The 12355-nt window shown below is 32.5% G+C and overlaps 1 protein-coding gene and 1 long non-coding RNA gene across 2 annotated transcripts; one reads left to right on the forward strand and one right to left on the reverse strand.

Annotated features, from left to right (window-relative positions):
- The first annotated feature begins 457 nt into the window (after positions 1-457).
- On the forward strand, positions 458-8574 carry LOC148629170 (uncharacterized). The gene is made up of 4 exons (XM_088545504.1): positions 458-641; positions 4907-5826; positions 7607-7660; positions 8419-8574. The coding sequence occupies exons 2-4, from the start codon at positions 5374-5376 to the stop codon at positions 8452-8454; spliced, it is 543 nt and encodes a 180-aa protein (XP_088401630.1). The 5' UTR covers positions 458-641; positions 4907-5373; the 3' UTR covers positions 8455-8574.
- Positions 1668-9750, reverse strand: LOC148629171 (uncharacterized). The gene is made up of 2 exons (XR_015915244.1): positions 9553-9750; positions 1668-2577 (listed from the first exon to the last, which is right to left on the reverse strand). It is a non-coding gene; the product is annotated as an uncharacterized LOC148629171 (long non-coding RNA).
- Between the last annotated feature and the right edge of the window lie 2605 nt (positions 9751-12355).

The following is a 12355-nucleotide window of genomic DNA, read 5'->3' on the forward strand; positions in this document are numbered from 1 at the left end:
GGACTCCACTAAAAACTGGGAGCATGGACCAGGTGCATCGGTAGGGTAAGCGTCCTCTGCTTTTCAAGAAACACCCGCCGAGTTGCTGTGACAACCTTGTCATTTGACGGCCTGTTACAATTCCAAAAGTTACACGGAAGACTATCGTGCAATTCAAAATACATTTGATTACACGTGGATTTATTGATGTACCTATAGTATAGTAAATTTTAGTATGTACATAGAGAGGACTAATATATAGAAACTTCCAACGCTTTAATGGCTATTTGACAAGCAAAGAGAATTACTATATAACCGATGTTTAAGGACAGAGATGTACAAGATGGTCATTCTTAAAAGAAAAAACAAAATTAAAACGCCGGCTTATCAAGACAGGTCTAGGATCGATTTTGTTAAAAGATTCTCCTAGCAGTTAAAATATTCTCATCTGTATAATTTAAATGTGTATTCAAAATATAGCTTAACTACAATTGTGTAATTTGAGAACCACAAATGCGTACCTGTATAAATTCAGTAACATCAAACATTTAACAAGGGACTTTAGAATATTCGGAAAATACGAAAAATTCGGACATTCGCGTTTTTCTGACATGTTTGCATACTATTTACTCGTCAGTCTTCTTATTTTTACTGAGGCACAGGTAAGCATTTTGTCTGTTTCTTTTTACCAAAATTGCTGCAATGGTTCTAAATTTTTGAAATGTCTTCAGACGCATTATCGTAAACATAATATACTACTGTTAAGGTAACTATCTTGAAGCTTTATATGCGCTCATGATATTTTTTTTTCTATTCTCAAAGAGTTATTGAATGTGGTTAAAGACTGGTGATACACGTTCAATTGAAAAACAATAGCACTGTTCTACTGCTCGGAATGAAGAAGACAATCGGACTTATGGTAGCGATTTCTTCCTAAATCACACACAGTATTAATTGTCATCAGCGGTCAGATACGGGCCAAAACGTAGTTTACTACAAATCGGAATTATTTATGTAAAAGATCTCTTTTTATTATGTAATACAGTTGTGAAATCAAAATGAACAAAGGTGTTATTTGGGTTTTGTCAAAGCAAGTTTTTACGGTCTACATATATGCAGTATAACAAACTATTTGAACGAGAACGAGACAACATGTTAAACATATGTGTAGTAATTCTTAGAATTATTGTAGTTATTTGTCTGTGCAATAATAGTGATATCAAAGAACTATTTTTTTTTAAATTTGTTGTAAACATTTAAAAGGACTTTAATTTCAATTGACAATGCACAAGTCGGTTTATATTGTCCTCTTATTTTCAAGTACAATAAAATTTTTTACCGTAAAAGAAAGCGATTTGAAGGTTAAGTCAGTTATGCAAATTAATTCAAAAGAATAATTAAAATAAAGACAGATGATACCTGGCACATGGCCATTTAGTAAATTTTTTATACTAATGGTTGTGTAACAACAGAAGATGTTGAAGATGTTGACAGAAATAAGATTTTTTTCTATCATTCGGCATCTTTCAATTATGTACTTATTTGACGACTATCTTCTGGTATCTTTGTCACAATAAAACAAAAAGCAACAAAAAAGGTGATTGACCAGTCCCCTTTAAAATCGCTAATTGAGGATAATTACCACATAAAATAGACTGCGTAGGACCTACGTATGTTTTTCATACTTGATAAAATCGTAGAATCTAAGTTTAAAGATGCATTCAGTGTTGTGATGTTCAATTTCTTGTGTACTATGATATTTTTGTATTTCACGACAACGGAGGTTTCAGAGATTAAAGTTTTTATTTCGATGAACGATTCATCCACTTTTGTTTAAAATGTTCCCTTTTCGCAAATCAGTAAACTGTATTTTCCAGAAATAGTTTACAAATAGGAAAATATGTAGTTTTATCACTACGGATGTTTAATGGTCGTCATCATGAACTCGTGGATCATTGCGGTGTATCCATATGCGCTACGAAAACTGACTTGTTCAATGTGCCATAATTTTCCTTTCTTCGTTTGTCTACCCCAGACGCTAACTCTACCGGTGCACCTGGTCTATTTCAGATAGCAAAACATGGACATGTTTTGAATATGGGGACATGGGAATACCCATTTTTTATCCGTTACTCACCCTAAATCACTGACTGAAAGATAATGAAACTTTCAATGAATCTTTATGTAGTGTTGAAAGTGTGCACCTCTTATTAAAGAATTTAATCTGAAGTTTTTTTAGGTCTAACATCAGCAAACTTTTTTTCATTCCTTGACGTGACGATGCCCATCTCTTATTTCTAATTCATTCTACAAAAAAATTCACAAAAGTTTTACTTGACTTGTTATCAATTTGAGAAGTGAAGTGAAGTATCAAATTATTAAGCAGTGCTCACAATTTTTCTAGTCAGACCATAACCTTGAATTCTAATTTTAAAATCAAAATCTCTTTCATCTGCAGTAATATACCAGCTAGCTTCATCTGTATATGGTTTTTATGTTTCTCAGCTGTTAATGTAGCTACTCTTCTTAATGCGCCATCGTTGCCATAAAGACAGAGTTTTGGGTCAATGTTGTAAAATAAAACATCTAATACACTGCCTGCAAAAAAAATTGATTTTTCATATAAATATCTTACAGGATATGGATTTTCATAATATCATCAATATATCTTCTGTACAGTTTTGATAACTGGATTAAACGAGTGTGTGTTATGGCAATTCTATGCTGCTAGTTTGTATTGCAGTATACCATGATAAACTAGGAAAAAAAACAAAGAAAGTAACTTTTGACAATAATAAATGCTATACGTACCCTGTAAAGCTGCATGTGATATTTCTGAATATCTTGAAATTTCTGAAAATAAGCTGAATTGAAGAACAGTCCTGTAACATTTCAAGCTCATCGAGTCAAAATAAGGAACTGCTTGTTGATGAAAATGCATAAAAGTCGACCATACAAACTATTGTTTGCCTTAGATTTTGTAATTTTCTCGAAGATGATGTTTAATGAACATAGTCATACTTAAGATTTCTGATTTATTTTCAATAATTGTCACCAAACTTGACTTAGAAATGAATGAGATATAACGATGGCGAATTTTAAAATTATTTTAAAAGATTATATAGGACGTTTTCCGTTTTGTGCGAACGATAAAATGAAACTGTTAGAATAGAATATGTTATATAAGAGGTTGGTATCACCGATCCTTTTTTCTTGTTATTAAAAAACACCGATTAAATTTCATTAGAATGTTTCCATCCAATTATCTTTTCCACGAAACAGTCTTTCAGGAAATATTTGTGATTGTTTGGTATTCAGTTTTATGTCAAATGTTTTTTAAAAGAAAATAATTTCTTTTCACTATCAAACACAACTCGGTATTTGCTAAATGAAAAGTTGGCATTATTTGCCTTAAAAGTAAAATGTATTGAATGCTAGCAATTTGACCTATTCATATGCTTTTATGTAAATTTTTGTTAAAAAAATCACATTCAAACCTGTGTGGAATAACCGAGTAACTATTTTTAGAAACAAGTTGTTTAACTCAATACCTCTTGTACTTTTTATTCAAACTAAATTTGTATTTCCTCGTTACAAAACGACTGGTTTACTTTTGAACTTTTTTTCCGACGCTGTTGGTATAGTTTCGCATTTTACCCTTCGACCTTAAGGACGCTCTTCTATGGAAACGCAAGTCACCTGATCGCAATTGTTTCCCTATTAGCCAAGTGTGGCGTTCGAAAAAAAAACTCTATCGAAAATTGAACTTGCGTGCCATGTGTTATTTCCTGAGTGAAATGTAGAATATTATAGGTGAAGAAAACAAACTAAATTTCACTGCGTCTTTTATCTAAAAATAGTACTTGTTATGATGGTATGTAGAAAAGCTGGCATTTCGATTGTGTCTTTGAGGCTTAGCCAGTTTTATATCAATTATAATATTGAACATGGCAGTAAATGTTTCTCTAGTTCAAGATCTTTGGTGTAGAAAGTTCATCCAAAATCTACCTTTTTTGAAATAGCGACAAACAGCGGGAATATGTTTCCCATAAGATTAATAACATTTCTTTGGTCGTAACCTTGATCTGACTGGCAAATATCAAGTATCCTCCACAGCTGTCCTCTTTGCCGGGCGTAACATTTATCGAGCAGTATGGCTTGTATATAGCAAGAAACATGAATTGCTTATCCTTTCAGATCATCTGAGTTAACTCCAGGTCTTAAGTGATGTTTGCGCTATATTTTTTCTGAATGTTTTGGTTCTTACGGGTTTCAAATAAGTAGAAGTCCCAGGTCCAGGACCCTTAGTTTCTTACCTAGAATTGGAATTTTATTTACTCGAATCCTGGACCTTCACCCCAATTGACAATTAAGTGTAAACGTTTCATCAAATGCACCATTGATTTTCAACTTTTGACTGTCCAATACCTTCCAGTCGATTTTCAATTTTAGACAGTCCAATACCGTCCAGTCTTAGAGAATATTTGAACCCCTGATTCTTTTTAGAATTCGTGTATAATAGGTTTAGTATTCCAGTTGTTGTTCACTTCGTTTGTAACTTTAGTATTATTACCTCTTTCTGCCGAGGTACACAAGATGTTTCTATTTAAATGAATTGCTCAACAGGCTAAGATTGCTGCCGCAAAATTTGGTATGTTCTGAAACTAGATCTCTTCCCTTCAAGTCATGAATTTATCTTTCTGGGTACTTATAAATTATAAACTACTACGGACAAACAGATTCTCGTCACTTCAAGGAACATTATTGTGTCTCTTACAGAATTTTAGTAAAACAGTTTTGTGAATTTTGGTATAGAATCAATAATTGTCATTACGTTCCAAACTATTAATATTAAACAAAACTTCGCTCTTTTTTAATGGGGGACATGCTAATTTAAAATTTAATGACTTATGTAATTTATTTTCAGTCCAGTGATATGTGTAAGGTTGCGTGTGAAGGATCAGTATGTGGAAAGGCATGTCCAGAAGGATTTTATACCTATTCGCCGACATCGCCAGAGCAAAAGATGCCGCAATGCTTTGTAGAACAAAATTTCGCTACTATTTACTCAACTGATTACATGTCTTTTAATCTTGAAACACGTATTTCAACAGAAGTGCTCACATCATCAATGTATGAATATTTAACGCGAACAAATCATTCTTCAAAGCTAGCTATCGATAACATGGAAATCATTTCATCAATATCAGAACCGACAAAATCTCCAATTACTTCATCTCTATATTTGAAAGATATCTTGACGTCACAAATAATTTCATTTAAAAGTACAGTTGTAAGAGATCACTCAACAGCGCATGATTCCAGTTCTGCTTTAATTCAACCTCGACTGCTAGTTATTTAAATAATCATGAAATAAAAAGATATTTCGAGCAAATGGAAGAAGACAAATGGTCGTCCACGTTGACTGCACCTACTAGAACCGATTATAAATCTCTGTTTACGATTCAACCTTCAGCTACAATTTCATTCAATCCATTTCTCACAGAAGAAACACCAGAGGCAAAATCAGTCATAATGCATAATTCTTTTGAATCAAAAAAAGGCAATAACCACCTCATTTGTGTACGTACATGTCCATATGGTTATTACAGAGACAGCACTAATAACACTTGCTTGTCTTGCGAATTTGCTTGTTCTGGAAACAATAATAGTAATTGCATGTGTAATGGGAAGTTTACTTCCAACACAAATTTTTATGTTGAACTGAGTGCAGGCGCTTTTGTCATCATTATAGCTGTGTGTGTTGTCTTTATTCGCCGTCAGCAATTACTTCCCTGTCTCAATAAAGATAGTTTACAAAGCACAGAATACCATCTAGACACAAAGGTATCTATATTTATGTATTTTAATTTTTAATCATTATTAACTTCTTCTCTTCGACGACATTTTGTCTTGTTATCGCTACGCACAAGAATGCGATTAAATTACTACTTGCAAACTGAGGGTATAAAGTTATAAGGGTGTTCAACCTTCAATTCGTACTTCTTTTCTACCATCCTTCTCTTACGCAGTGAGGTATTCGTTTCTTATCCATTACTTATCCTACAACTGAATGGAATTTCATTATACTTTCACATCACCTTTATTTCATAACTTCCGATTGTGCATCTTTAATTTAAAATTTCATTCCAACTCAATTGCATGTTTCACATAGCAAAGAATGGACTTTGTAGGTTTCATGAGCAAAACATGAACATCGGCATCATTAAATATGGACACACCAGAGTACCAATCTCTTATCCGTTTCTTTTCTCTCCTATCCCACTGAATGAAAATTAATGATACAATCACAGGATCTTTATTACATGTTCCCATTGTGCATCGACTAGTTTTGATTTTGATCAAAATATATTTGGAGATTTAACATAGCCAAACATGGACTTAATTATTGACTAAAATGGTGGTACGAGGTTCACGTCTCTTATTTTCCTTAAACACCAATAAATGGAATTTAATGTAACCTTTCTTTTCAGTATTTTTATTAAATATTCATCATAGGCACCTGCTATTTACGATTTTGATTCGAATGTTCTTACGTTTAACATTAGTAAAACATTCCATGCCGTTAGGTTCTCATTTCTTGTATGGAATCTTTCTACAACACTGGATTTTCTTTTCCTGGCTTGTAAATCTTTGTCGATCATTTGGATACCATTTCAAAGATATCATAATTGTTTCATATCTTTTCTTTCTGTCCCATTAACTACAGGTTTGTTTAGAGTGTTCGCGTATTTGATTTTGACTGGAATTATATGGATCTTTTTGCAGCTGTTTCAAGGTTGGGTGCTTGTTATTGTGAATTTTGATGGCGATAAAACAGTTGGCAAATATTGGCAAAGTCAGGAGTGTAAATATGATGCCAAACAGTGTACTATCATCATCATCATATTTGTTCTACTTTGTTATTTATTTAACTTCATTCTTTATATCAATATTAATGACTACCTAGTTCCTGTCAGACAGAAGGTAGAACGGTATAACTTGTCTCCATAGGCGACAATAGGGAAAGTTTGTTTGTTTGTTTGTTTGTTTTAGTTTTTTGTTGTTTGGTTTTTTAATCTCCCCTTTAAAACAATGACGGAGCTCTAAACTTGTTTCCTAGTGATATCCTCATTTTCCTAACCAATATTGTGAGAACAACTATAGCATAATAACTGTTTCCTTTTATTTCTTTCTCAAGCAGACGATGCATGGGGTCAAAGTTTCCTCCTTTTTATGCTAAAGGTACACAAAATTAAGATATTCATAATACTTGTATGAAATAGCTCTCAAAAAACATATTGCAATTTTTTTTTAAACTACAATAATGTTTATGTCTGGAATCACTAAAAATTTTGGATATCAGCATAGTTTCTCCAAGTATAGTGTCCGGAAGTATTTACTGAAGAAGAACAATCGGAAGTACGGCCTTTCTGGTTACTTTTTAAATTTTTTTTAGTGTAGCGGATTTTGTTCTCTATTATGTCGCAGATCTTGTATTACCATGAAAACATGTGTCATTGTTGACAAATACTTTTCTATAGCATCCCACAACTAAAATTATCACTATGTCGCCATATTAAGTAAGTGTTGCCCACCTGTTAAACTTGTAAAATTTATTTTCCAGTTAGAGAATGTGTTTAGTAATACTGACATTGAAACTGAATCAGCCACTTGGAAGGTAATGCTATAAACAACGAGCATAATCTTACCGTTAGTTCCATTTTTGAATTGCCCTTACCGATAGATTTCATGCACGGCGAAGCAATATCTTATTCATAAGAAAATGTATTTGAGTCCAAATGGCACTGGTGATTACTAGGACCATTGATATTTTTGAAGATACTATCATGGTTAGCGAAAGACAGAGATATTAGAATTTGTGTACATCATACGAAATATTGGTTTAGACTCAGTACACAATTCAAACAGAACGAACATAACTACAAATCTTCAGACGCTCCCGTATGCGTTTCCAACGTTCTCTTGCCGGACAATAATCTCTGTGAAAATATCTGAATATTGCTAATATGTGCCTCAGAATTCAATGTAACATTTTAACGACGATTGATTTTAATTATCTAACACCACAGATATAGACAAAAAATCATACCATCATAACTAAGTTCAGCATAACGCACTTTTTTCATCCCACATGCTAATATTTCAAGCCTCACGATTTCTGTAAAATATAGATTCTAAATGTTTTTGCATCGTTGTTGAGCACAAACAAAAAAAAACGTACAAGACATTACCTTGTATTTTAATACTAAAAACTGACACTTGGCAAATCGTTTGCATTATCAGATATAACTCTATACACCGGAGCAGCTGTAATGTTATTAAATGGGTATAAAACATGAATGTTGTAACGGGGAAATCAAAATAGTATCGCTTCTCAAATAGTTTAAATGAAACCTTCTCCTATTTTTCCCTTAGATGATGGTCAAGACACAAAGCACACTTCGAAGGTAATTACGTGATAAAACCGAAGGAAAAGTAAATGAATTCTCGTCGGTCTCATTTCGGCTAACACAAACATCATATTCATTATTTTTGTAATAATTTTTCAATTTAATAAATATTGAAACTATATTTATCAACATTCATTGAATATAAATTCGAATAATGGGTTCCATCCACATCTGGAACATTCATATAATCAGCACAAACTACAGAAGCAATAGATCTATAGAAGACTAAATGTTGATTATACCAATATGTACAAAAATACAATGTACAGAAATACATTTAATACCGAAATGATTGCGGGTGGGAGAGTGAATGAAACTTATATGTTTAACTGCCGGGAAAATAACATCAATTAAAAGGTGAATACAATTCTCCGGAAGTCAATTAGCCAGGTAACTATCGGAAGTATTTGGGTATTTCCGTAAATGAGAATTAATATTTTTTCTAATAAAAAATCACCAGTTCTCATGGCTTGTTCCCACTCGCCTTAGCTGCCAAATTCGGTACATAAAAGTATTCCTGTTTCGCTTAAGTATGATTTCAAGTAAACTAAGGCTAAATGGAAAATTGTGTAAACATGTAATTAAGTGTTTAATACTGGTGTTTTTAAAGCAATAAAATCTTATAAAACATGTACATGTATATGTAGCTCTTTACATTGTTTGTTGGTCTTTTTGGTTATTTCATTTATTTTTATTTGTGAAATGATTAAGCGGAATTAGTTATTTTGCCTTAATCATTGTAACAACAACTCGTTAGTTAAAAGTTGTTTTTTTAAATAGAAACACATAAAAATTCCTATTTCGCAGCAGTACTTTTTTACTTAGGCGAAAATGGAAAACACCGTTCTCATCGCTCTAATATCGTTTAAACATGAACACAAACAATGTATTCAATATGATAATTATTTTGGTATCAAAAACATACAATTATCATATTTCTGTAATTATTGTTCAGTTCATATAATCTTGAAATCATATTTATCAACGTTAATTGAACACAAATTTTAATATTTGGTTCCAAACGAACGGCCACTTTAAAATGTTTAAGAAAATAACGTACAGTCTGCGCTGTAATACTATTCATGATAATAAAACATACCTGAATTAGTGGTTACCTTAATTACCGTCCGCAATCCCATGAACTAATATTTCAGAAATAAAGAAGCAATGGTCTAGCTCCCAGCTTTCATGACCATCATCTTCTGAAACATACAAAGAGGAAACCACAAAGTATTGTGGTCATGGAAAATAATATACAAATTACAAATGATTAATTACACCAATACAAAAATGTCTAAGTAATGACAATCAAAAATGACTTGGATAAAGACCATCTGTACAAAAAAAAATATTTCCTCTTATACAATGAAGCAAGTTGTTGCACAAAAGATTTAAAAGTCTAAACGAAAATAGCAATATGCTTCAAAGGCAAAGAGGTGAATTAACTTTTCTTTGTTGCAATAATCCTATCTTTACTAATATCAAAATCAATTGGTCTATGTAAAATAGGAGAAATTATAATTTTCAATCCCATTTTATAGATTTTAATTTATAAATCATTAAAATAATTGTATGCTTAATTTAGCAGACAATGCATGAATGAAATTAATATGTTTAGCCGTCGGGAAAAGAAAACCGAGTGACATTTTACAGTTAACATTTTTAAGGTGAGTATATTTCTCCGAAAATTAATTAGCCAGGTTTCAAACCAACATCTGAAGTATTTCCTTAAATGATAATAATTCACCACTGTCGCTACTTGCGTTTGCTGTCGAAGCAAGAAATGGATGACGTCTGCCATATACATCTGTAGGAAAGATCGGTAATAAGTGGTGCACAATTGATGTTAATCGGGAAGACTACTACTGACTTTTGAAACCATAAAACACAAACCAACTGAACTTGATAAATAAAAGTTCTCCCAAACAGTCCAACATAATAACCACTTCATCGCCTGTAAACTTGCGTTTCATTCTTAAAGGGAATATTACATGGAACTGACACTGTAAGAATACTTTCATTCAGCTTTTCATTCCGGTCAACCACAATTTACTAGAGAACACAAGATGTAAGTAATGCTTTTTGCATTAGACAATAAAATTGTTAACATTTTTTTGTACTGGTACTTTGTTAACATGATTTGATTTTATAGGTAACAAAATGATTGAGGGTGACGGGTTCATAATTGGTTGATTTCTACTCACAACAATAAATAAATTTGGATGAAAATGAATATGAAGAGATCTTGCAATACCTCAAAAAAAGTTAAAAAGTATAATGAAAATGTAAAGTAGGACGGATAGATCTAACAAGAGGCTCCCAGGAGCCTGAATCGCGCACTTGTTAAATTTTGAAGGACAATATAATTAAGAAAGAGTTGTCCAAAAAGGCTTTGGTGGGACTTATCATAAGGATCATTTTCAGCAATTGAGAATTTCTTACTATCTACTATAGTTTTCAAGATTTTGGCTAAAAACTGTTAATAAAACTGTCATTTTTCGTCTTTCAAATCTTACAAGGAGTCGTCTGATAACTTTTGTGGGCTTATAAAAGGATCATTTCAACAATCGAAAGAATTTGGCTAAATCTAAAGGATTTGGAGATATATACGAAAAACTACTGTCTGACCCCTGTTCTATTTTTAGTAACGGCGGCCATGTTTTTCGACGAATTTAAAATCCCTACATCACTTCAATGTACTAATTCGTCAAGTAGTGTCAGAGGAGAAGATTTTTTAAAGAAATAACATTCAAAATAACAAAAAAAAAACGTCGAAAAGGGGCAGTAAAAACATGGCTTATCACATTATGACGAAAATTTGACCATTGATAGATCTCATCGTGCTGAACACTTTTATTTGTCAGAATTTGTCAGAATTTGGCTTAACCTAACGGTTTTGGAGATATATGCGAAAAAGTACTGTCTGACCCCTATGTTCTGTTTTTAGTAACAGTGGCCATGTTTTTCGACGGATCAAAAAACCCCACTTTAATTATATGCAGGATACCCTAAGGATCATTCATACCAAGTTTGGTTCCAATTGGTAAAGTAGTGTCAGAGGAGAAAAGTTTTGAAAAATTGTTGTTAACGACGGGCGACGACGACGACAGACGCCAAGTGATGGCAAAATGCTAATCCGGGTATAGGGCAATGTTAATATGTACGTACATAATTGTTTAGTATGTTATTTAAATTTAAAAAAAACAATTAATATTAAGACTGCCTCAAAAAATTGTTTGCGAGACACAGGTGATGCACATGCACATACATGTACAATATAATGCCATTCATAAAAAAAAGCATATACAGGAAATGAAATGAAATAGGTTGCTGATTACACAGTGGATACTGTTCAAAACATCAAGTTACAAAAGTGGCTAAGTCCAACATGCTAAAAATACAGGGAAAAATAATTTCTCCACATCTTCACAATTTATATAATCATTGGGTAAAGTTTAAATAATTTTGGTTTAATTCTTTTTGAGTTACAGATGATACAAAGTAGGAACAGTACTCCAAAGCATAACGGACAGACGTATGAAGTCGCATGGATACTAGACCTGCTTTCACCGTTGGTAACACTGGATAAAACTGTCAAAGGTCAAAAGCAGGACAATCATGTACAAATTAATGTATCCCCTACTACTGTGCAATATTGGATATTTTAGATAAACTATATCTGATTTTGGTGAAAAATTTTACGGAAAATAAAACTCCTTTGCCACTACACATCTCCATTATGTGTATAAACATCATTTTTTAATGATTTGCTCATTTGCTTTTGTTGCTTTGTGTTCTTTGTTGTGTATGTCTATTTTCCATGTCTGGTTTTTGTCCCTGGATTACATTCTTTTGAATGACGCTATAACCTTGGTTCCCTTGATTACTCGAACAGTTGGAGA

The sequence above is a fragment of the Perna viridis genome, chromosome 1, assembly GCF_037379345.1.
Source record: "Perna viridis isolate PV_CMFRI_1.1 ecotype Kerala chromosome 1, ASM3737934v1, whole genome shotgun sequence".
Lineage (NCBI taxonomy): Eukaryota > Metazoa > Mollusca > Bivalvia > Mytilida > Mytilidae > Perna > Perna viridis.